General features: G+C 42.6%; 1 protein-coding gene across 3 annotated transcripts; it reads right to left on the minus strand.

Moving 5' to 3' along the window:
• Nucleotides 1-86: 86 nt before the first annotated feature.
• On the minus strand, nucleotides 87-20430 carry ampd2b (adenosine monophosphate deaminase 2b). 3 transcript variants are annotated; one of them, XM_086107668.1, is made up of 19 exons: nucleotides 20306-20430; nucleotides 19991-20146; nucleotides 10457-10581; nucleotides 10241-10371; nucleotides 8979-9047; nucleotides 8792-8894; nucleotides 8493-8691; nucleotides 6677-6818; nucleotides 6315-6404; nucleotides 4896-5025; nucleotides 4619-4813; nucleotides 4388-4519; nucleotides 3751-3914; nucleotides 3549-3675; nucleotides 3306-3469; nucleotides 2214-2334; nucleotides 1895-2068; nucleotides 1347-1457; nucleotides 87-930 (listed from the first exon to the last, which is right to left on the minus strand). In XM_086107668.1, the coding sequence occupies exons 1-19, from the start codon at nucleotides 20355-20357 to the stop codon at nucleotides 715-717; spliced, it is 2601 nt and encodes an 866-aa protein (XP_085963794.1). In that variant the 5' UTR covers nucleotides 20358-20430; the 3' UTR covers nucleotides 87-714. The 3 variants fall into 3 exon arrangements, with proteins under 3 accessions (XP_085963794.1, XP_085963801.1, XP_085963810.1); XM_086107675.1 differs by lacking the exons at nucleotides 19991-20146; nucleotides 20306-20430 and adding an exon at nucleotides 13410-13543; XM_086107684.1 differs by lacking the exons at nucleotides 87-930; nucleotides 1347-1457 and having other exon boundaries at nucleotides 1919-2068; nucleotides 2135-2334.
• Between the last annotated feature and the right edge of the window lie 4845 nt (nucleotides 20431-25275).

Below are 25275 nucleotides of genomic sequence, written 5' to 3' on the forward strand. Positions count from 1 at the left end.
TTTTTGTTTGTTTGTTTTAGTACAGACATGCATTGGAGTCATGATTTTGAATTAAATTGCATTATTAAAAAAAAGAAAGTAAACACTTATGTGTGGATATTTATTTATAGATCAACACAGGCAACATTAACTTTAATTTCACATACAGTACAGGAACACCCTGGGAGAAGACAAGCATGCCCTTGAAATACAACTTGTACTTTGCACAAACACCAAAACTCATTGAATGACACGACAAAAGATTCTCAACTGACTTTCATTTCCTCAAAAATGAATGTACTGATGGCTTTGGCAATGGTTGACCTGTTATAAGGACATAGCATGCTTCATCACACGAGCAGCACAAGTGAACACGGATGAATTCTTCAGGCGCTTGCGTTGTTGCTGGAGACAATCAATGACATCTTTCAAACTGTCAGTGGGAAGAGTGAATAATAACCAAATGAACAGCAATGAGATGTCACGTCTATAACGGTTTGAATGTTGCTTCCGAGGTTTACAACAGTACAGAAAAGCTGACAAGATATGGCCATCAACACATAATATAAAAATAACCTAAAAAGATTTGGAGACGTCACAATGAACAACTCATGGAAATAAACAACTGGCTAAACGCAACCCAGTGTGTGCCCTTTCTCAATTTCCCACAGTCGTTGAATTATTTTTATACAAGTGTGTACCAAAGTTGTGATGCAGGGAATCTACGGTGAGAGTTCATTGCTTTCCTTGGGTGGCAGCCGTGCTCAGACTCTCTTCCTCCTCAATGGTGTCCAGCTCATCCGTACGAATGGCTTGCGTTATCAAATTGAGCTCCTCGCACATGGTCTCATAGCGATACGCCACGCGGATGTCCGGAACGTTAGTGCGCCTGATGTCGTTGCTCTCTTGGCCTTCTTTGACATAGTCGGGCCCGAGCCAGTAGCTCTTCACCTAAACCGGATCGGCAATAAGTTTAAACGGTATAGCACAGTGATCCCCAATCACCTTGCCGTGGCACGTTAGTCACCATCCACTTTTAATTGATTATTTATTCATCCAAAAAAGAATGTATCTTTGTTCATCTATCTATGCCAGCGATGTATATTAACAGGCAGAACAATTAAATGCACTTCCTTCAAATGGCACAACGATACAATGCAAAGCTTTGTATTCGACCAACCATTTCACAATGTAATTTTTTGTGTAAATTGAGATGAGATTGTTTCACTATACGTAATTACTTTGGTGACATTTTTGTTCAGCCTTGGTCAATACAGACTGGATATCACTCGTACAGCAAAGAGCACAGGGTTTTTTGTATTTGGGTTTGTTTGTTTTTTACGATGGACATGAAGAGTCTCAGGTACCTTATGAGAGAATCCGCTCATCAGCACGCTGTTTCTGGCCAGCTCACACATGTCACAAGAGCTCAACTTCCACACCTGAGCCGCAATGCTGTACTCCTCCATCAGGGGCTCCTACAAAGGAAGTACACACACTAAAAATGTCTACATTCAACATTTAACAAAACATATACCGCTGTTGGCTTCAATATTGTTCAATCAAGTTTGTGTCATTTTTTTTCTCACAGAAATGAGGTAACTTAGGGCTTGAGGTTGGTACGACATGAAATATATTGACTCCAACTTTGCAGTGACGTCAGTAATGTATTTCAAAGAGTAGTGCCAAATACCCACCCACGCCCCCATTTACAGTATTGAAGTCACTGGTAAAAATGTACTTCCAATAAAGTGGCAAAACCAGATGTTGTTTTACGCTGAGCAAGGTTGTCAGTAACTGTGAAACCTAAGTATTAAAGTAATTTGAAATATAACTTTGTGATTTTTAAAATGAAGTAATCAGCAAAGTAATTAATTTAATTTTTCATGCTCACGGCGGCAACACTGGTTCTGACCTTAGTGAAGTGAAATTGCAAGGGATCGTCCGTGGACAGGGAGACCATGAGGCCTCTGGAGAGGTACTCTGGCAGAGGATTACGATGATAGCTAAGGAACAGACTGTTATTGCTGAGCGGAGACATGGCGATGCCAATCTGAGCCAAATAGTACAGATATTGAAGCACAGGAGCCTGTGGACGGATAAGGCATCATCTGTTAATGACACAGCACAGCTTGACTTTTCCATTTGGATTTACTTTATCAAGATGGTCACTTGGCTGAGCAAATGTAATGGCGGTTGTGGCCTCAGGCTTTTTGCGGCATTTTGGGTCCCACCTTCCGAAGCAGCAGCCCGTGGGAGATGTTCTCTGACAACATGAAACCAGACACCAGGTGATGGATGGGACCTGCCTCGCCACAATGAGGACGTAGTACCAGACTGTGGAAGCCTCGCTGCCTAGTTTGAAAAAGAAATGCAATAAAACAAGGAGACCTTCATCGATTTCTGGCTCATGTTGAACTGAACAGCGACTGGATGAAACATCGAGTCAGTCAATGCTGGTATGTCCACTAGATGGTGCTACCGTAGTGGAAACGACAGCAGAGTTAGCTAGCAAACGAAACCTCACCAAGCAAGAAAGCAACCAACCAACTAACCCACCAAACCACCAACCAAAGGGGCATGTTAAAATGTCGACAATTGAATGAATTGAATAGCACTACACTGAAACTGCCCACGACATTTTGGCCACATATAATAACTAAAGTCAGTGTTCTTGTACAAGCCTTTCATGGATATAACAGCTGTAAAACTCCAGATTAATGTAAACGTGTGCTTAAAGTCCACGTTACTTTTTTTAAGCTATTCGAGCTGGGTAGCTTCTTTTTTTCCAAGTTCAGATGCTATCTAAAACGAGACTTCAAGATGGCGCCGCGAGAGTGGCTGCCTTTACAGCAGCTCCTATACTTTTTGTTCTACTACTTTCTTCCTTTCATAACTTTGCTTCTGTAAATTGGGATTTTTTTCCATTGTAAGACGAAAAAAAGGTTTTCTTTTTCTTATTCTTAAAATAGTTTATCAAAAATGTTTTCATTTTTTAAATCAATCGACCAGTTATCAACGTTTTTTTTTTAAGTTAACTTTCTATAAAATGTTAAATTTGACGACGATATGATTTTTTTTTCTTCAGGAAAAACCCCCCAGCTGAATTAATTGAACAAATATTTCAGGACTCTTGATAGTGCATATGCCTTAACCCACCTCTTCTCCAGCTCATGTAATATTACGATATGATATATTGTATCTCCATTGTACAGTTGTAGTAACATCATACACAAATAGAAACTAGAGGACTTTTGTTGATTCCAACAATTTCCTCTACACATCGAAATGAATGAAGCCAATGGATCTCAACACAATCCACATACCTGCGCAGGTGATTCAGAACAGTCATGTTTGCATACATATAGTAGAGGTAGTAGGAGTAGGGCGGATTGTCCTCATCCGTCCAGCTGGCCGGCAGTGGGCTGTCTAGGTTGAAGATATGCTGCTCCGGCTTGGACTCATCATCCACACTGTCAAAACCGACAACCTGCAAGAGGGACCGGTACAATTAAAATTTTCAGGGTGCGCATTGGATGAAATGATTTGACGTGAACATCATACAGTACATGCTGAAGGAAGAGGTGCAGCTCAGGATGTTTGCCTGGGTGGATTGTGACTTCAAAAAGAGGCAGGAAAATGTTCTCCAGCATCTCCTGGAAGTTGGACAGCTGCTTCTTGCTATGGTAGACATCACTTGGAAGAAAATAAAAGCCATGGGTTATTTATGTTTGCTGGAGATTTGAGGGAAAAGATCTGTGCTTCACTTACAAAAGTCTGGGCATTTGTACAAGCCAGCGCACATTGTCCGAGTACACTTGATGTTTGACGGCCCACTTGGCAAGCTTGTTCCACTCGTCTCTGGAGCGTCCGTACACGGACAACCTCAGCTCCACGTTCTGGTACTTGCTCTCCTCCAGGTCGGCCATCACTTCCTGAGTGACGGTGGCACAACATATGATCGCCAGGAATTTTGTATCTGTCTCTTGAGTGCAATCTTGGTAGTTAATCATGAACTTCTAACCATACAGTTTGTGCTTTGAATATCAAAATATATGTAAAATTTCCACTTCTATTTTCCATTTTAACAGTAAGCCTAGCTACATTTGTATTTATTATTTATCAATTAATATTGTGCTCCGCAACGCACTGTCGACATCCAGCTATGTGTATTTATACCAGTAATATATACAGTATATATATTTTTTAAAAGGACAAATGTGTTCTTGAAGGCTATTTTTGAAAAATAAATGTGTTTGTTGTGACTTTCATAAAAGTCTACAAGGACTTATGAAAGTAGCAAAATGGGGAGGTCAGGATGAGAGCAGCTGAGAATGATAGCATGACTTTGTACCGATGGTTACCTTTGAAGGTGCATCGTTTCGAAGTCTCTTGTGAGTGAACGCACCTTAATAATGTGACCAAAGTATTTCCCTTCGACGTGATTGTCTGTTTTGATGAAGATCTCTCTCAAGATGGATTCGCCAATGGGATTGTATTTGGCATTGAACTTGTCAAACCGATGGAAAGTGTTGCGGTCCTGCAAGGGGAGGAAAAAAGTGAAACAAGAGTCCATCCATCCATCCGTCCGTCCATCCGTCTCCACATAACACAACATTCTGATCACCTCCTAACTTACCGCATGCATGTCCAAAGTGTCCACGCTGAGGTCAAAAGCCGTCAGGTTCATACTCTCAAATACCTCCATGAGCGTCTGACCTTTCCCTCTCTCCACATGCACGATCTCCCGAGGATACTTCTTCATGGCTCTTTTGATAAAGCGCAAAAGGTGCTTTTGGTTCATGCAGGAGGAGGCGTGGATATGTGTGTCAACCTACGCCACGCGCACAAACAGGAAGCTGATTCACACAATGGACAGAAAATCAGGATTCGGCAACATTAGATCCTGTCGTTACCTTCCGGATGTTGTAGAAGTCTCGATGCGGGACTTGTTTCTGCGCTGCCAATTCTTTCATTTCATTCAAGAGGATGTGCATCTGGAACTTGGAGCTTAGATACTGCAGGCGACGGTAGCAGAAGGACTTCCTGTGGTGAAATATTGGAAGAAGTTCTGATCCTTATTCTGTACCACCAGGGGGAGCCCAGTGATTTTCCTTTATTATTATTATTATTATTATTATTATAGGATTATGTTTAAATAGTATTAAGATCTCAACATGGACCAAAAATGGCCTTTCTCTCATTAATTTTAATTAAAATATGCATTTTTCCCCTTATAAATCAATTATAAGTCAACAGTAGTTTACAGCTTTGTGAGAATCTGATTGCTTTGTTGACTAATTTTTGTGGTCCATAATCCATTCATCCATCCATTTTCCGATCCGCTTTATCCTCACAAGTGTCGCAGGGGGTGCTGGAGCCTATCCCAGCTGTCTTCGGGTAGTAGACGGGGGATACTCTGACCGGTCGCCAGCCAATCGCAGGGCACACAAAGACGAACAACCAACCCCGCTCACACTCACACCGAAGGACAATTTCAAGTGTTCTATTAACCTGCCATGCATGTTTTTGGAATGTGGGAGGAAACTGGAGTACCCAAAGAAAACCCACGCAGGCCTGGGGACAACATGCAAACTCCACACAGGGAGACTGGAGCCGGGATCGAACCCAGAACCTCTGCACTGTGAGGTCGACCTGCTAACCACTGGACCGCGAGGCCGCCCTGGCCCATCATCAAAATACATAATTAATTGTCATCTGTGGTCATCCATTTCTAATTTATTAGTATATGACTCAAACTGGGTCCGGTAATTGGCTGGCAACCAGTCAAAGGAACGGTCTTTCCTTTCGCCTGAAGTCAACTGGGACAGGCTGCAGTTTCCCGTAACCCAGAATAGCAAATCCAGTATACAATGTAGATTGATGCATAGTTCAGACGGAGGACCAGTATGATATACAAGAGGGGTGACAAACTCATTTTTGTCGCGGGCCACATTGTAGTTACTGTTTGACTTTTTGAATTTTGGGATGCCATGTAAATGTTTAATCACCTCCACAGATTACATACACAGCGCACCACAAATTGATGAATAACTAGCTTTAAAATCTGTAGTCAAGAATAATGACTGTTATTGTGGAAATTTTCAAATTTGGTTCAGACTTTAGCAAGTATCATGAAACTTGACATGCTTGATTTGCTTTTGCAGGCCACATAAAATGATGTGGTGGGCCAGATCTGGCCCCCGAGCCTTGACTTTGACACCTGTGGTATACAACATGTCTTGGTGAATTAACAGTAATATACAATTGAAGAAAAGGGACCAAAAAAAAAGGGCGGAAAAGGTAATGTGTTGAAGATAGGAAGATAAAAGTACACTGGTCCATTGATGATTAGGGCCATCATGACGTTCATGTCAGCGATGTAGTCCTGCAGGTCCGGATATGGCAACTCCAGCTCTGTGCTCCTGCAAGCAAAATGCAAGCATAAGAGTGGAATGGCAAAAAAAAAAGAAATTTAAAAAAAATCAAAGATTTTTGTAAACTTTCTCAAAGAGAATTATGGGACGTGGGACGATTTACAACTGGACATACTCTCCTGTGAACAAAAGGCTGAATGAACTCTCTATTCATTCATACCACACCGCAGGAAGGTTTATTATCATTTCAAACTGGTTTTGCACAAGTTTTGGGCTCACACGTCACCCTCCTGGACTAAAGAACTACACCCAAAACTCACTTGTCCATCGTCTCCGTTGATGTGTACACGTGCATGACGCCATTCACCATCTTGCAGCCGTAGCGCATGTCAGGGGGCATGCAGGTTGGGTCCTTGTTTTTATAGGGGTGCGTTCCAGAAACAGGTGGGTGCACTGTGGCATCTGAAGGAGGACAAAATGTCACAGCAAGTGGCAGGTTTTGAGGGAGGTGGAAACAAACACGCGACTCATCTCTCAGCGTAAGGAAGGCCTGCACGCTGGGTGGCCTGCTCAGAGGCGTGAAACAGATGGATGGTGGTTTCGTGTTTAATGTGGGAGTAATGTGCAGGATGATAGTAAAGTGCTGGTTTTATGTGCTCTGTGAAGATCTGGAGACCAGTGGCGGTTCTGGGGGGGGGCCAACGGGGGCCAGTGCCCCTGTAGCACCGATTCTGGCCCCCCCTGTGGCCCCCCCTCCGAGCGCAGATTACGCAGTCGTGCCGAGTCGCCGACGCGAAAGGTGGAACCAAAGCGCGTGATTTAACATTCTAGTCGGACCCTTTAGTGCGCTGCGGCATTTAAAAATGAGCGGGAAAATGAGAAGCAGTCCGCAGAGAAGGAAATTACCACGACACGAGTGCTATTTGCGTGTGTGCGCGTGTGCGCGTGTGCGTGTGTGCGTGTCTGTGTGTGTGTGAGTGTGCGTGTCTGTGTGTGTATGCGCGTGTTTGTGTGTGCGTGTGTGTGTGTGTGTGTGTGTGTAACTTTTTTAGTCTCCCTTTTTATTTTAATTTTTATTTAACAGGATCAATATATAAGACATTGCCTTTTAAAATTTGGATAATTATATGCATGTAAAACATCAGCTTCAGTGTATTTGCAATTTTTGTCCCCGGCAGGCTGGTACCATATCATCCCCTGGCTTGAATATTCTCAACAGACGTATTGTTACGCTTGCAGACATTTTAGCCCTCCTAATAATAATAATAATAATAATACATTTTATTTATAAGCGCCTTTCAAGACACCCAAGTCTGAAGAAATAAAAAGTCAAATAAGATTTCGAATCTGTCTTTTTAGCCCTGGGTTGAATGTGCCCCCCCCCCCCCCCCCCATCAAAACCCCTGGCCCCAGCCCGGCCCCCTCAGTGAAATTGATCCAGAACCGCCCCTGCTGGAGACATATCAGGAATATGGCTGTGACGATGAGCAATGAATTGTAAAAAAAAAAAAAAAAAAAAGTGAATTTCATTTACCCCTGTTATGTTATTATTAGCACTGGCTTGTCCACTTTTTTTTTTTTTGCCAGAATGAAGTAATAGTTGTGATATACTCCTTAAATAGCATTTTTTAAAATGAGGTGGAACCTCGGTCGTGTGATCAATCTATTCCAAAATGTCTGACTTAAACCGAATCGTATGAAAACAAGATTTCTCATTGGGAATATTGTAAATCAAATGAATCGGTTTCGGGTGCCCCCAAAAATATGCACAAAATAGATTTTACAGAGAAGAACTTGTAGTTTCACCTACAGAAAATGAATGATAATGAATAGCCAAAACAATAAAGACACCTGATAGATGCCACACACAGAACGAATGACGTTTACGCTGTGTGACAGAAAGCACAACTGAGCATATACAATAGATGCCAAGACTTCCCCAACAGAAGCACAGAGTTTCCACCTTAATTGCTCCATTTTTTCGACTTGACTAGAGCGCCGGTATATCTGAAGCTCGCGCAAAGCTTACATTGTGGCTTACAACACAAAGAGAAATAAAATAACTCAGCAACGGCTCATAACTCCAAAAACCTTTGGGTCAAGGCGCAGTACCTCTCTATGTAATGAAAAACGTACCGGCTGTGACAGTGGCCTCCGTCGCCTCTTGGAATTCCTCCTCATAGATAGTCAGGTCGAGGGGTTGCTCGCTTAACTCTTGCAGGTATCGGGCGGTGGTCCTGCAGAAGCTCTGCAGTGATAGGCCCATATACTTCTGTCTTATGAACAGGGCTTTCACCACACACTTTGCAGCATCCAGCAAGTCCGTGAATGGAACCTGGATTGGGACGCAACGGAACAAGAGATGATGAGGAAGAAACGAAGCATAAAATAAAATGTGTTTAGTAAGACATTTGGAAATGAATTGTTTGATGTACGCCGCATTTCTCCTCTCCAGAGATCGTGACTCGCTGGTACTCTCTTTCTGGGAGCAGCTCTCTCTCCAGCAGGTTTGGCGCTTGGCTCTGCTGCTTCATGTATCTGACAGAAAATATCCCATTTGTTTTTTTTTCCTGCTCAGGCAAATAGATTAGGTAATTGAGCGGATAATTGCCAGGCACTCACTCGAGATCTGTGGCACTGTCTGTTTTCATAAACTCCTGTTTGGCTCTCAGCAAGATGTCTGGTTCAAACCTGTGGACAGAGAGGCTGAGCTCACGCTGGTCACAGTATATACACACACACACCAGACACTTCATTAGGTACACCAATAACTCAACTCAACTGTATTTATAGAGCACTTTCAAACAGCCATCGCTGCATACAAAGTGCTGTACATGGAACAACTAACATATACAACAGTAAAGCAACAAATCGGTAACAAAGACGGTAGAAAGCACCGAACAGCAAAACCAAGAACAAATCTGAATCATGCTGAGTCATTATATTCATGAATGCCAAATAATATAAGTGAGTTTTCAGGCAATAAGGATAATAATGCACACTATTACTTCTGACACTATAAAACAGGGTTGTCAGACTCATTTTTGTCCCGGGCCACTTCGGAGTTACGTCTTCCCTCTGATGGCCGTTCTGTGATGGTTGAAACGACAAACACTTTTAATTGTCTCATTGCATTATTATTTGTGCACAACGAATTATCGGATTATTCGTTTTGAAATCAGTCAACTATAATAGTTTGTTCAATTATTGTTCAAGTGAGTGTATGACAAACAGGATCACAAAATTATTGCAAAATCTCATTTCTTATTTATTTATTACACAAGACAATTTAACATTTTGGTGCACACTTTAGCAAGGATCATATAAGTTGACACCCATGATTTGCTTTCGAGGGCCACATCAAATGACGCGGCGGGCCGGATTTGGCCCCGGGGCCTTGAGTTTGACACCTATGCTGTAAGAGTTCTATTAGACAGGTTGTAGTTTGCCAAGTGTTTTTTTTCACATATTTGTATTTAAAAAAAACAATACAGTATTGTAGTGATTGTGCAACAAAAGACCTCCAAAAAAACATGTGTAGATGAAAAGGCAGGAGGGAAAAATAGAAGATTGAATTTAGTCTCAAGTGAGGCAGTCCATGTGTGGAGTGACTCGGTGTGAGCTGTGGTTCATAGCAGCTCTTGAATGAATGGGAAATTTGTTACCACCGTGGTAATATTTTGGTGTAACTCTCGTCGATGATGGCACACTGTTTTGCTTGACACAGTGGTTGGAAATGTTATAGAAAGATGTTTAAATTGCAAAAATGTTTTGCTTAAGCTATCTAATGTAGTTGGCCCCTTATTATGCAGGGGATGCAAAAGGGCCTGTTCATCACTGCATGTAGATTGAACGTGCCTTGTTTTGTTTTTTTCCCCACTTACTTGACATCCTGGCTGATTTGCCGCTCCAGGCGTTGGCGTCTCTCCTCAAGCTGTTCAATGGGGCTGTCCTCTGGGAATTCATAAGGAGCACTCCGCATCTCACTATCTGCCAGGCTGCGTGAGAACAGTTCCTTCACAGGTACACATGCACAGGTACAACTGTCATGCCGCATATACAACTTCATTCAAAAGTCAAAGGCACCGCAGAGAACCGACCTCGGCAATTTCCTTGTACTTGCCGTCCATGGATGTGCGCAGATCTACGGACTGTTTTAAGGCAACGGGGATCCCAGGCAAGGAATGCTGGGGAGTGAGGAGGTGGCGGGCACCGCGGAGGTCGACTAGGGAAGAAAGAAGTAAATGTTCCATCTCAGTAAGAATTTAACGTGTCTGTCCGTCCATCTACCTTTCATTCAATGATTGATCCCTTGATTCTCGACTGTGGTAAAATGATTTGGAAAGTCATACCCAAGTTGGTCTTTTGAATGGCAAACTCAAAAGAGTTTTGGATGAAAGATGGCAGTTCAAGAAAGCCGACAAGGTTTGGACACAACTCTCAGTGTGATGCATGCAAACACTTCTTAAAAAGGCTGAGTTGAAAAAAAAAAAGAAGCCAAGGCAGAAGGAGACGACAGACTCACAGCAACTTGCGTCGTGCGGCACCTTCTGCTTTCTCAACACAGCCAACTTAACATGTAGGACAAGTTTGCCTGGGAAAGCAAACACGAATCATTTGCATCATCTTTGCTATTTAACCATCATTCTTACTACCTCAGTAATCCTTTGGCCAGGAGCCATTTGTGGTCTGCTATAAAGACAATGCAACCATGTGGGAGGAGTTTGGGGAGAAAATGTGGTCGCTATCATTAGACCCTTTAGTTTCCTTGATTTGCCCAAGGGCACCTGAACAGTCAACAATTTAATTTCTATTACCTCCTGCGCTCACTTCAATGTACTTCATGGACACCAACATTTCACAAGATGGCGTCAAAACACAACTTTTATACACCCCAAAAAATCAGCAACTAGGTGAGTTTTCCGCAAATCAAATAGTATAGGTTGAAAAAAAATGTAGTGCCATCCACAATAATGTAGATGACCGCTGTGGTGCCTCAACCCGAGCCACAAAGCCACAGATGTTCCTGTGCTCTGTACAGCAATGGTCTGCCAAGACATCATCTGTGCCGCCCGTCACTTGAGGCCATATCAGTTCTCCCTCATAACACAGGACATTGTTGTCGAGGGCGGCATGTGACTAGCGGCAAAGACATCCAAGCCGGGCTGCGGTGAAGCCGAGCCGAACGGACCCGCAGCTAATCCCCTAATGGCTGCTATATTTGGACCAAACGCATCTATGGTTACATAATATCTCAGCCCCTCACAACCAGAGAACCTTACTTTATGATACCGCAAAATGTATTCATCAATGGGGCTATTATTGATCTAAATGAGTCAGAAGAAAAGACAGAAACAATGGGGTGGGGAGGTGAATCAGACAGCAAACAAACAACCTTGAGGTTAAGGTGCCTAAAAAGAATGAACATATCATTTTCCACTAATCTCCAGTGAGTCTGGAACTGAGGTCAAAAAGACGGCCGCTGCATGAATAGTTCAACAAATGCAGCGGGCAGTCCAATACAAAGCATTACAGAGTGCACAATGTGCAGGTGCATCTTGATAATTGAGGTTAAGTACAAGGGATATCAGAAAAGTCTTCACACCCCTGTTGAAAGGTTTTTGTGCTTTAAAAATATCAATATAAATTCTTGAAGTAGAACGGCCGTTTGGGAATATCTCGTGAAATTCCCAATGGATGGCCACCATGTCCCCGGGCTCACGCTACGAAAATTGGGGAATGTGGGTTGCATTCAAACTCATTTTAAATAGGAATCAACACACATCTGCCACCGATTAAAGTGCCTTTGATTAACCCTCAATCCATTTTAAATATTCTAGTCGGCTTTTCCTGACTTTTAAAATTTGATTTCGAGTTGCGGAGGCTTTTGTGCTAAGACTCACGGGGGGCTTATGCAAAAAAAACAGACACTTGTTGCTTGACAGAATTCATCAGCCTCATCCTGGATGACAAACACTCGAAAATGACACCAAAATAACAAATATCTGGACACATCTGTTTCCACTTCGTCGACCTGGCAGTGTTGCCACTGCTCTCTATTAAATATATAATGTTAATTCGAACATGGGATTGTTGCTGATATTAAAAAAATGCCACAAAATACAATGGAGTGGACTTGTCTGTGCAGGATCAAGATTTAGTCCACACGGGATTCCTAAGACTCAAATGTGCATACACACGTCATCGGTCTTGTGTGAGAGCTGTCAAGCAAGCACGTACAACAAGCGATGACAATCTGATGCATATATTAACCCTTTCGTGCATCCTGTAAGCCGTTAACCTGACAAGCTGTCCACTGTAGTAACCAGTGTCCCTGAAAGGATTAAGTGCCCTCGATGAACCAATGCATAAAAAAAGCCAAGAAGCACACACAACCCCCCCCCCCCCCCCAAACCTACAACCCCTCAATGCGGTGTGATAACAAAGCAGAGAGTATTGCTTTTTCCCTTTTAAAAAGCATCTCGCACTCTGAAGTCATGTGCTGTGCACATCAGCATTGTAGATTGTGGTGGAAAACTTCTCTTTAAATGCATCCAAGTCATGTTTACAATTCATAAATTCAACAACCATGTTGACCCTTCTGTAGCAGCAAGTTATTTTTTTGGGGGGGGGGTTAACTCACATTCAATCCACACACATACTCCCCGGTGTGCTAAAAATGGCACCGCTGCCAAGGGACAGGCAAGGGGAGAGCATCGTTGAGAGTGGAAAGAGGGGCAGGTATCAAGAGGAGAGCAGGATTTGTGCTTTGGCAGGATAAGGCAATCTAGTGGCGCAAACCTGCCTTTTAAGAGCCCGTTGACCAGCACATAGACGGGGCCCCAGAAAAAGGAGAAATGTGGGAGAGAAATAGAGGGAGAGATGGAACATGCCTGCCAAATGGCCAAGGATGCCATCCTCCTTCCTTTTTTAAAATGACTTCGACACAACAGGGGAGTGGGGGGGGGGTGGCAAGAGACACACTCAGGGGATAAAACACACATACACATTCATCTGCATTCTTCTTTCTTGCTCTGTCCTTGTCATACATACAAAGAAGTGGTCCAGCAGATCCATGAACTCCCCCTCACATGCCCCCTTCCTGGTTCAGGCCAGCTGTCGCTGCACTAGCTGCCTTTGGAGCTGATCTTTCTCATTTAAACGCCTCTGACATCTCATTGGAATGTACCACGGGAGAGCTCAGAGGAGGGGGTGGTGGTGGTAGACTGCATGTATCACCGGTGGATGTGGCAAATTCATAGTGCAGCCGAAAAGCATAATCAGCCCCGAGCTCCCACCTCAACATAGCTCCAGACTCCTCTCCTCCCTGCTCCTCTCCCCCCTTTCTGCTAAAAGACGTCAGGCATTCCAGATGTTGGCGGAGTCTGTTTTTAGGAATCAGAAGGAGCTACATCATCATTAATTTTTTTATTTATTTTTAATCGTCTAACCGAGAGAATGAGGACTGTCCCAAAAAAATGAATGTCGGTTTATTCTCATGAGGATGAAATTAAAGAGGCAGCACTTTGACCCCCATTATGATTTGAGGAGCAGACTCTCCTTTATGTGCATTTGGGATGAAACATTCTACACTAACTTTTTTGTTTCAGGGCCTAATAGACAAAAATGGAATGATCGACGTGCCATTGGAAAATTCTTCAACTTTTTGAAATATGCTAGTTAGTCAAGAAAGCAATTCTATATTGTTTGCATTGTCTTCATTTCATCAGCTTTCCATTAAATGTGTAAAGGCAAATAGTTGAGGAGTTTTCCAAGTTTTTTGGGTGGCAAACAGCCCTTTATCTCACAGCATAAATCCAGTGCTGCAGTTAAAAGCAGCCAAATCCCATCTCCACATTCAGAACTAGAAAAAAAAAACAAACAAAAAAAAAACAGGAGTTAAAGTGATCATTTTTTGGTTACCTGAGGATCATTAACGTGATGTCTTCATAAATCATCCATAGAGCACAAAGTGGAAGAATCTATTGTTGCCTCTAAAATTGAAGTATCTTTATTCACTACAGTGTCCTGCGATTGGCTGGCAACCGATTCAGGGTGTCCCCCGCCTACTGCCCGGAGACAGCTGGGATAGGCTCCAGCACCCCGCGCGACCCTAGTGAGGATCAAGCGGTTCGGAAGACGAATGAATGAATGACTGAATTATTCACTAAAGATTTTTTTTTAAGGTAAAATGTGTTTTTTTAAAAATCATAAATGATTTATTTATTGTATTGATCTTCGAATATAGAGAAAGTTTCGACAGTACACCCTCCCTTCTCACTCTGCCCATCATCACCTTTTTTATAACTAACCATCCAGCCCATGTCAAATGTCATTTTTTGGGTTTTTTTCCCCCTCCATGTTGTGGGCCACTGAAAAATGAAAGATGGGCCGCAAATGGCCCCTCAGGCCATTGTTTGGACACACCCACCCTACAGTACTAACCAATCATTGTGAAACCCTGGAAATTACACATCGGTTGACAGTCATAGTCTGCCTGAATGCAAGGTAAATTTGCACTCGATAACAATGGCTGCAAAAATGTATCTAGGCCACAGCCGTCCGAAGTCTGGCACCGAGTCCTTTTGGAGTCTGCAGCTTGTTTATTCTATAAATAAAATTAAACACAACCCATGTCAGAACATCATGAAGGAGCAATAGGACCACACTGGCACATAATATTAAAATGATGCTTTGGGGGTAGAGGGGAGCTGGATGATTATGGAGTTTTTTTGGTCATATATTTTTTATTTGTACTCAATTATTACAATGTGTTGAGATTAAGTTATTCCAAATTGATTGTGTGATTAATTAAAGTGGTTTCACCACCACTCATTTTTTAAAAATTCAAATTTATACCATTTTCAAGAACGCTTTGGTGGGAACAACCTTTCTATGCCCATTCCATGTATTGTATTAAGAGGCCCCTTCAGCATGCGTCTGCTGTTTGTGCTGCCTTTCTTATCTTTTATTTCGCAATATGTCAACTCTACTTTTCTTGAACTTCACTGTGAACGTTTCCTAGCCCTAGTATCATACTTTGTGCTTGATTTGTATAAATCGAGCAAAAAAAAAAAAAAAAAAAGAGGAAAATAAAGTCCTTCACATAGAATTGCAGAATTGGTAACATTTTAGGGAAATATGAAAGATGACTGTACATGGCCCATCTCATTATTTTCCTGATGACTTTGTTTTGTTTGATCATTGTGCTACTTAGAAAACTTTTATCGTTTAAATAGAATCACATTAAAAATAATATGCTAGTCATTAAATTTTTTTACAGCATATTTCACCCCTCCAAAGAAATTAGACTCACTCTTTTAGGTTCAAAATTCTTTTGACTCTGGGCAACTTCAGAAGCTATTACACAGGTGACAATTAAATTATCATTATTATTAATTAATCAGTTCTTCATTTTTGAGGATGATACAAGGAATTAGAGTCATGATTGGTGCAGTCCTTTCCAATCCGGTACCATATCTGGTAACATGTTATTCCTTCCAGATACAAAAGCTACACACACTGTATCATAATATTATAAATATCCATCCATTTTCTGTTTTACATGTTTTCGGAATGTTGGAGGAAGTCGGAGTACCGAGAGAAAAACCCACACAAGGCCGTGATTCAAACCCTGACACTCAGAACAAGGGTTGCAGTACTCAAGTCTTAGTCCCTACTAGACTTTTCTTTGTTGTTGCTGTTGTCTCAGATTCCGTAGCATTTAACTTGGACTTGTTTCAGACTTGGCCAGTGGACTCACAAAATATTTTTATCAGCTCAATGGAGTCCAACCATGTTTCAATTCCTGAAAATGAATGTCCCAAATCGCGCAGTCTTTTTTTTTTTCAGTCATGTCAGCCAACAGAGGGGTCATACTCGGGACTCAGACCAATGTGACACGGACCTGACTCGGACTTGATAAAGGTGGACTTAACGACAGCCCAGCTCAGAACAGTAAGGCAGATGTGCTAAAAACGAGTCCCCATGCTTCCTCTCAATAACAACATCCATGTCATTCTAAGTAAGAACTGCTTATCATCATAATCATAATTGTTAATGAGTATCCTTCAGCAAAAGGTTGGATTGTGCTCCAAATGCTGACTTATTAAAAAAATTGGAAACACGTCAGCCGCTAGAGTGATGAAAAGAAAAAGATTTAAATGTCGACTAAAAAAAAAAACCCATGTTGCCCTTGAGAGGGCGGTTTGTCACAGTACCTTTCATTCACAGGGCTCCCCCTGGTGGTCAGATGCGGCACCTTCATGCTATGAATACTACGGTACTACAGTAGTACTACTTCTGTTGCTATTCATATCGCAATCTTACACTTGCCTAACTTTGATGCGGGTAGCTTCATTTAGTCCCCATCAATGACGGTGTGAATGGTTGTTTGTCTATTTGTGCCCCGCCATTGTCTGCAAACAGTCCAAGGTGAGAATGAGAAGTTAGATGGCTATTCTTTATAAAACTAATCATGTCCTGAATACCAAACCATTATATTTAATTTATACATCAATATCATTTACATATATTACATAACGGTGCTGAGATTTCAGGCAATACATATAAAACAAATACTTTTTTTTCCTTTTTTAAGTCACAGAAAAGAGCTAGAAGAATAATTAATTGCACTCTGAGGTAATAAAATTTGTGTTGGCACTTGGAGGATTTTCTTTGTTGAACTTGGTTAGTCCAGTAAAAAAGGGCGTAGGCTTGAGCACCTGCAGCTTCACCTTACATTTTCCTGTAAAATTCTGTTTTAACTGTTCTACTATGGCTGACACTGTTTCAGTCAATCAATCAATCAATCAATCAATCAATCAATCAATCAATCAATCAATCAATCAATCAATCAATCAATCAATCAATCAATCAAATCAAATACAAATTATTCTGCTTGTGCATTCAGTACACTGCAAATAATTAAATGACATTCTCACATCTACAAAGTCAAGTACTTGATGTGAGGTCATGACCGATTCAATGATTTAAAAACCCACTCGTTAGGTTTTTAGTGACAGTCGTCAACTGTACCTTTATGACCCAAAACTGTGTCTTTCTGCAGGGTGAGGGGACTTGTTGCCAACAGCCACAAGTCTATGGCATTTTTTACACCTACACACCCATACACAAATGCACACACACACACACACAAATGCACAGGCACTAGACGTGAGCGCCAGAAGGTCCTCAGTCCATGAGACGTCGAATGCAACCGACGGTTCTCAGGAGCAACTGCACACGCAGAGGCTAAACATCGACGGCAGGTAGACTGTAGCGCAGACAGACTGAAGGCTGTCGTGATGAGGGTGTGTCGGCCAAGATGATGGTGGGCGGGTGACCCAACACCCAGTCGATCATTGATCACAAGATATGACCTATTACTCATGCAGGTTGTGTCACAGGAGGGAGTGACAGGGATGTATTATTCATTTGTTTCCTTGCTGTAATTGGAAGCCGTGTTCTGGCAACAGACCCCTGACATGCGTGGGCATGAGGTGATGACAGGCGGTGTGAGCAAGATGTGGGCAAAGTGTAACGGGTTCAAAGAGCTATCATTAAGCTTATGCCGAGCAACAATTACAGTATTTTCCTTTGCCAGAGTGCACTTATATTAATAAGCGGAATAGTTTGCTTATTTAAGATACAATATATAGCGTTTTTCTTATTTTGGCTGTCTATCTATCTATATAGCTAGCTAGCTAGCGAGCTCGCTAGCTAGCAAGCCAGCTACCCTGACAGCTAACTAACAGCAACCCTCAGTTTGAGCTTCTGAAGTCTGTGAGGCACAACAGATACGTATTTATTTATTTATTGTGCAATCAAGTTTCATCTCCTATGTGTTGCCATACCAAGGCATCAGATCCAGGAGTCCTGCCTAGTGACACGTACTCATCATTGGAAATGCCAGGTTTTTTTTTTTTTAAACCAAACAGGTTTCAGATTCAGCATTCTTGGTCTTCATGCAGGCTCAGAGTAATATCAGCATTTTTCTGTTCTATGATTAGTTGAGCGAAATAGTCTTGTGATGTGCACCAAAGGGTAACGTACAGAGGAGTACAAAGGTTGGACATTATTAAAAACATAAATTTTCAAGGTTTACTTTTCAAGAAAAACTGGACATTGTTAAAAGGGGTAAGTCAAGACAGTTTCTGGCTCGCTTGCTTCAACCCGAAAATTGATTTATTTGGCATTCCCGGAATGGCACAAATGAGCGTTGCTCGCCCTGCACAAAGCCTGGCTTTCTCATTATTAGGGTTGGTGGTGAGCTGGAGCAGGGATTTATTTGGCATTCCCAGAACGGCACACAAATGAGTGCAAGCTAGCGAGAAGCAGGGCACAGGAAGGCCTCAGCCGGGATTCAAACCCCAGACTTCGGAACTGTGAGGCGTATGGGCTAACCACTAGCATACCGTACCACAATTTTGCTACACCTCTGCAAAATGGAAAACGAATTGGTTGTATGATACACAATATGCTCTCAAACAGCTTTGAATAGTGTAAAACTTAGCTATTGGTATCAGCTCTGCATAATCATATTCGACCAATCTCAATGTAGCTTTTGCAAAATGAGAGAAATGACAGAAACAACAAAAATGAATGGCAAAGGAATAAGATCGGCTGCTGCTGCACTGTCTGTTGGCTAAATAACAAAAGCACACTTTGTCATGTGTCATGAAACATGGGAAAGAAATCTTCACAGCAATCTTTTGTTCATATTACACGGACCAGCTGCATGATCAAGACAACTCGCACAGTAAAAGAAGATCCAGCGCAAGAGCCGTGTGAAAACTGGTGACTTGACAACAGTTACAATGCTCAGTCTTGACTGACGCTGTCAGAGAGGTATACGGTATTTCGTGTTTTTTTATTGTGGTCGCGCTGATGCAAACTACGCTGCATCAAATTCAGAGCTGTTGCTGAATTATTGAAGCTAATCATTAAACTAATTGATCTAACCCAAGTATGAGGTCTTACCCATCCTTCATTAGGAAATCGTCATTTGTAATTCAACCATGAATTAATATGTCAAGCAAGCGAGTGGGGGTGGAGGGAAGCATGTTGCAAAACAGGACGAGGACCCCTTAAACGAGCAAAATCATTTGGGGGTACATGAAACGGGCGTACTGCAGCGCAGTTTGCATCAGTGTGTGCAGTATACATCACACAGGAGGATAATCCACTCATTCATGCTGGGGATCAAGTCCTGTGCAGATCTCTCTGCAGGACACATGCCACTGCCTTGCAGCAGAGTTCACATCATCAGCACTTATCACTATAAGAGTCGATATACAATTAGTAACATCCCGCTGCTAAATAACAACTAGAATGGGAAATCAATCAACGAAAACCACACAAAGGAGAGGCTCTTTAAAACATATGTAATTGCAGTATACATGCAATCGGAAAGAGATGTATGCGTGCGGCGTCACTGTGTTGAACACAGTTGAGTAAAATTACCGGCAAACAAGAGCTGCAGTCTTGCTGACTTGCCGTGCAGCCAATCAACAGGTTATGCACATATTTAAAAGTGGTTCACCGTCACAGTGGCTCGACTAAAACTACACAAAATAGTAAAGCACTCGGTCATAGAAGCGCCTCCGATATTCCAAGCATTCCCCGCCACTCACCCGTACTGGCTGTGTACTGCAGGCTTCCGCGCTTCCTGAAGGGGGAAAGGGGCTTGCTTTTGGCTGCCCCGGAGGACACGTTGGAGGACATGCTGCCAGTTTCTGTGCTTCCACTTGTTTGGGGACGGGCAAAAAGGAGAACCGAATGAGTCAGATCTGCGGAGGTTGTCAGCGCGGATGGAGAAAAAGAGAGAGAGAGAGAGGAAAGAGAGAGAGCAAAGCAGATGATGGGATGTTGTACTGATGCTGAATGCTTACGGGGAGTCAATTGCTAGTCTACTTTTACAGTGTGTGTGTGTGTGTGTGTGTGCGTACGTTCTTGGGAGCAGGGTATTTCCAAAGTGGTTGGTGTGAAGCTGCAGAGCATCCCCCTGCGCAAAATCTGGTCCTGCCCTTAAGAAGACATCAGCGTTGATGCTGCAGCATCGATGGAGGTTGGGAGTATAAGAGAGAGAGGCGTGGCCGAGACCAACAACGCCCCGCCCCCACACACACTCCATCATCCAGCACGCACAAACACACACATGCACTCACAGAGAATACAAATGAACCTCTCACTCAGCAGCACACGCCTCCTGGCCGCGCTGTTGCCATGACAACCGGAAGCCCGTGTGGGTTAATCATGGGAGAGGAAGGTTATGATTTTGGGAGTGACATTGTTAAATAAAATATGAAGAGTAATTGCACGTGGGCTTGAAATGTTGACTTTGTTTCTTTCTTTCTTTATTTTCCATTTCGAAAGCGTATAAAATACACCCAGCAGCCTAACGTGGCTTATTTTGCCAGATTTGCCATTTTTTCCCCAGATTTGTCACTAATCAATTGCAGGGCACAAGTGAACAAACATCCATCACCCGCGATTTTTAGTCTTGTTCCTGATTGTAAAGTGTCCTTGAGTGTTTTGAAAGGCGCTTATAAATAAAATGTAGTATTATTATGATTATGATGATGATTATTATTATTACACTCACATCACATCTGTGGACAACTAGGAGCAAGGGTCTCAAACTCAATCTATGTGGAATCCGCTAAAGATGGGGCATCGGAGGCATCAGGTATTCCGCACACAAAAAAAGGGGTTCAAATATTCATAAGAGTACACCAAATCCAATCAAACAATTCAGAACATGAAGCGTCTCATCTCCCTGCTCCTTTGCCTAATTCCTCAGCACGTCTCGTTGAGTAAGGACGTCTGATTTCTTGAGCATCGCTATCTTCTCAGTGCATTCAAGACATGTCAGGCTGTCTTGTCTTCAACAACAACATTCCATTTCCTGTTATTCTTGAAATTGGGAGTTTGTTTGTTGTTGTTGTTGTTGTTGTTTTTAACTAACGTTTCTCTTCAAGGAAGGTTTTGGAAAAGATATGACTGGGACTGGAACACGGCATATTATATCCCACGACTAGATGCCACTTCAAAATTACGCTCTGCCAAAAGCTGTCATGATCCTGAGCTATGGCAGTCGGGAAGTGATAAACACGCACGCGCGCACACACACACAAACACGTACACGCTTACACACGCGTACACGCACATGCCCTGCGGGCCACAAATTACATCAACTGTGTACAGAAAAGAGCAAGCGCCCTCTTGTGGAAATGAGAAACAACAGTCTGCAGACTGCAACAGAATTACGTATATTTCTGCTCACCGGGGCCCTTTACATTTAAAGCTATCATGCTATGTAAAAGCAAAGGTGATTATGGTAGTACATACAAGTACTGTAACGTCTCTCAAATAAATGAATATCAAGACACTGTTCAGTCATTTGTTCACATTATATGATAGTCAGACCAGAGTCAGTTGCCTTTGAGCTTTGCCTCTGAATGAACGAGGGACATGATAATTTACAATATTGACCCGATGTATTATTATATATAATAAAGGCTAGTGTGTGCGATTTTGTATTCTCCCCTTAAAGAGCAGCAAGTGGAAGTTCTTAATTTTCTTGATTGATAACATCCTGCAAGTCAATGTGATGCTGTGTCAAACATGAGCGGACAAACACGAACTTAATGAAGTGTTTCCTTGTGTTAAATCACCCTGAGTCCACTTCCCTCTCCAGTTAATCTGTCTGTGTTTCTAATCCCTCTCCGGTAGCGGCAAAAGCGGCAAAAGGTGCCATCAAAACTGACCTTGGACACAACAGAGTCCTACTCACAGTCATTAGTCACTAAAATCCAATGAGATCATGAGACCATGAGCTGTTTAAAAAAAGTGACTCCAATATCCTTATTATTTCAGTTGTAATATGCAGAAGTCACGGTATTTAGCAACAGGAGAAGGGGAAATTGTAGGAGCAGCACCTCATCAATAGGCAATGCAATTGCAAATTAAACCATGTGAACAAACATGGTGTAACATGCATATACCTCTATAAACTGAGCATTATTTTCTTTACAAAGATATAGAATGTTTTTGGTATTATCATGATTTCATTAATTCCCCCTTACTTGCATTAACAAACTAGATCTTTGAGGACATTCACTTGTGTAATTGTAGCTAAAATGGCTTCGTTTTCTAGCAGTACAGGTGGTCTGTGGGTCTTGTTTTATTTTGGGAACAGTTTTTCTATACAACAGATGGGTCTGGACTACTTCTGTTGTAAACAGGATAGGAATTCATTTAGAATTTCACCAGAAAGTATTGAGCGGGGACAGATAGAGAGAGGAGTCAACAAAAAAAAAAAAAGCATGAATAGAAGAAAATAATCTGATGGTAAAGTGGATATAAAAATGTATACACCCCTGTTCAAATGCTTTTTTTTGTACAATGTTAAAAAAAAAATCAGATCAAGAAAAATAATTTCTAAACTTTTTCAACCACCAATGTCCCCTAGGTGGCAGGGTGGACAACTGGTGAGCACATCCGCCTCGCAGTGTGGAGTTTGGATGTTACCTCCGTGCATGCGTGGATTTTATCTGGGTACTCTGATTTCCTTCCACATTCCAAAAATATGCATGGCTGGTTAATTGAACACTCACTATTGTTCCGATGTGTTTTGGTTGTGTGTGTGAATGGTTAGGGGTCAGGGTTCAGGTTTGGGTTAGGGGTTCGGGTGAGTAGTTAGCATTCTAGTTAGGGTTATGGGTGAGGGGTTAGGGTGTTAGGGATAGCGTTTGGGTTAAGGTGAGGGGTTAGGGGTTTGGGTTTTGGGTTAGGGTAAGAAAGTTAGGATTAGGGATAGGGTTACGGTTATGTTAGTGTTACTGTTAGGGTTAGGGGTTCGGGTTTAGTGTTGGGGTGAGGGTTAGGCGTTAGGGTTAGGTTTAGGTTAGGTTTGGGTTAGGGTTCAGGTTAAGGTTCAGGGTTAGGGTTAGATATTAGGGTTAGGGCTAGCGTTGCCGTTAGGTTTAGGGTTAGCTGTTAGGGTTAGGTTGAGGGTTAGGGTGTTCGTGGTTAAGGTTAGGCTAAGTGTTAGGAGTTAGGGTTCCAATGAGTGTTAGGGGTTTGTGTTAGGGGTAGTGGTTGGAATTAGCGATAGGGTTAGGGGATTAGGGTGTTAGGGTTCGGGATTCAGTGCTGAAGTTGCAGAGGTCGCAACCACGTATAAATGTGACATCATGGCAGCGGCGAGCATGTCGATGCGTCATCAATGAGAGTACGTACACCACTGTCTTTGGCAGACTGAAAGATTAACGTGGAGAAAATCGATCTGAACTCCTCACTGATTGGAACCAAGTGTAGTCCAACCTTGATGAAGCACCAACATTGAAGAGGAGACACACTGTACACTCAACTCTGTCCTTTCTACATGTCAAGCACCAATCACTATGCCGTCATGCCCTTTAAGCACTTTGACGACTCGGTACAACGTTTCGCATTAATACACCACAGATTGTAACCTGCAGACCAAAATGACAAGTGTTAATCCCTGGCCTCTGCGCTTGAGCTGAAGCGCTCTGAGTAATCTTGTCAACAGATCAGTGCCGCAGAGACTGATCAGAAAGTGGGGCTACGCCATCCCCGGGCTAATGGGATTGGTCGCCGTCACTCGATGTGCCAGCGTAGTTAGCTCGTTTTGAAGCGTCCAAGCCACAAGCAACCTGCCCCGTGCAATTAGCACTACATGCCTAACAGAGTGACATGAGTGGACAAAGTTTGAGCTCTCAAGTCAAAAGCGGACATGAACAGAAGTGGAGTTCAGTCCACCTTCAAGTGATTACCTTGCCAATCACAAGACTGACAATCTAGACAAATCATCCATGTGACGTGAGCAATTGGAGACCACCTTGCATCCATTCGAAACCCCACCGCCCATATTGGTGCCACCGGGTCAGGGGGATGCAATTAAAGATGGTAATAATTATAATTCATTGAATGAGGCGAAGTTTACAACGATTCAGAGAGATCGTCTCACACTGCTCTCATATAATTGAATGAAACATACTGTACACCACGCCCATCAATCTGTCTGCTTTTGCCTTGAACAAATACACCACCTGCGCCACCATTTGGACCTGCTTTTATGTGGTCTAAAATTTTCTCTTCTTTTTGTCACCAAATTGAGAGATGCGCCACAGGGCGCGGCAGCTCCATGTGTCGGACTGCCCAGTGAGGCACATCATGGTTCCACACAAGGTAGACTACTGGTACACTTGCCTTGGCACAAAAATGAAGCCCATTGCGCCCATTTTCATGCTGAGTGCACAGATGCCCGTCTACCGGAATAGAATTGTTGTTTCATCAGAACAGAAAATTTTCTTTCTCTGAAAGTCCTTTTGGGGAACTCCTTGTGGGCTGCCATACAACTCTAGCATACAGGCCTGATTGGTAGAGTGCTCCAGAGTTGTCCTTCCCAGAGTTTCTCTTTTCTCCACAGAGACGGAGTGACCATCGGGTTCTTGGTCACCTCCCTGACTAAGGTACCAAAAACAGATGTATGAATGTTTTCGGAAAAAAAAATCTGTTGGGAGTTTTTTGTGGTGAAATGACATCAAAGACCTCTTTTCCCCAAAACGAGAGATATCTGCGTTTTCTCCAAACTCTTCAAACGTAAGCCTTTCTCAAAAAGGCCAAAACTTTCATGACAAACGTCAAATGCAACAGTTCCCTCACTTTGGGACACTAAAGTACAAGTAATTACATGAATGCTACAAAGGCTTCTGACGTCACGCGTGGCCCAAAATATACCGCCTCCTTATCTGGATCTAACTTAAAACAGCATGTCAGAGTAAGATGGCCCAACATGCGCAGCTGGAAGCTGATGTGGCTCCATGCTCACGGAGGGCCTGTTGCCAAAGCCAACATTCATCTTCACCTCATAAAATCTCTCACACGACAT

This window comes from Hippocampus guttulatus, chromosome 1 (genome assembly GCF_054856545.1).
Source record: "Hippocampus guttulatus isolate MCC_2025c chromosome 1, RoL_Hgut_1.0, whole genome shotgun sequence".
Classification (NCBI taxonomy): domain Eukaryota; kingdom Metazoa; phylum Chordata; class Actinopteri; order Syngnathiformes; family Syngnathidae; genus Hippocampus; species Hippocampus guttulatus.

Coding starts and splice junctions, on each gene's coding strand:
- ampd2b (XM_086107668.1), bottom strand. CDS start 20,357: ATGCTCTGCAGCTTCACACCAACCACTTTGGAAATACCCTGCTCCCAA. Junction 10,372..10,456: donor AGTACAAGGAAATTGCCGAG/GTCGGTTCTCTG, acceptor GTACCTGTGAAG/GAACTGTTCTCACGCAGCCT. Junction 8,895..8,978: donor GACAGTGCCACAGATCTCGA/GTGAGTGCCTGG, acceptor ATTTTCTGTCAG/ATACATGAAGCAGCAGAGCC.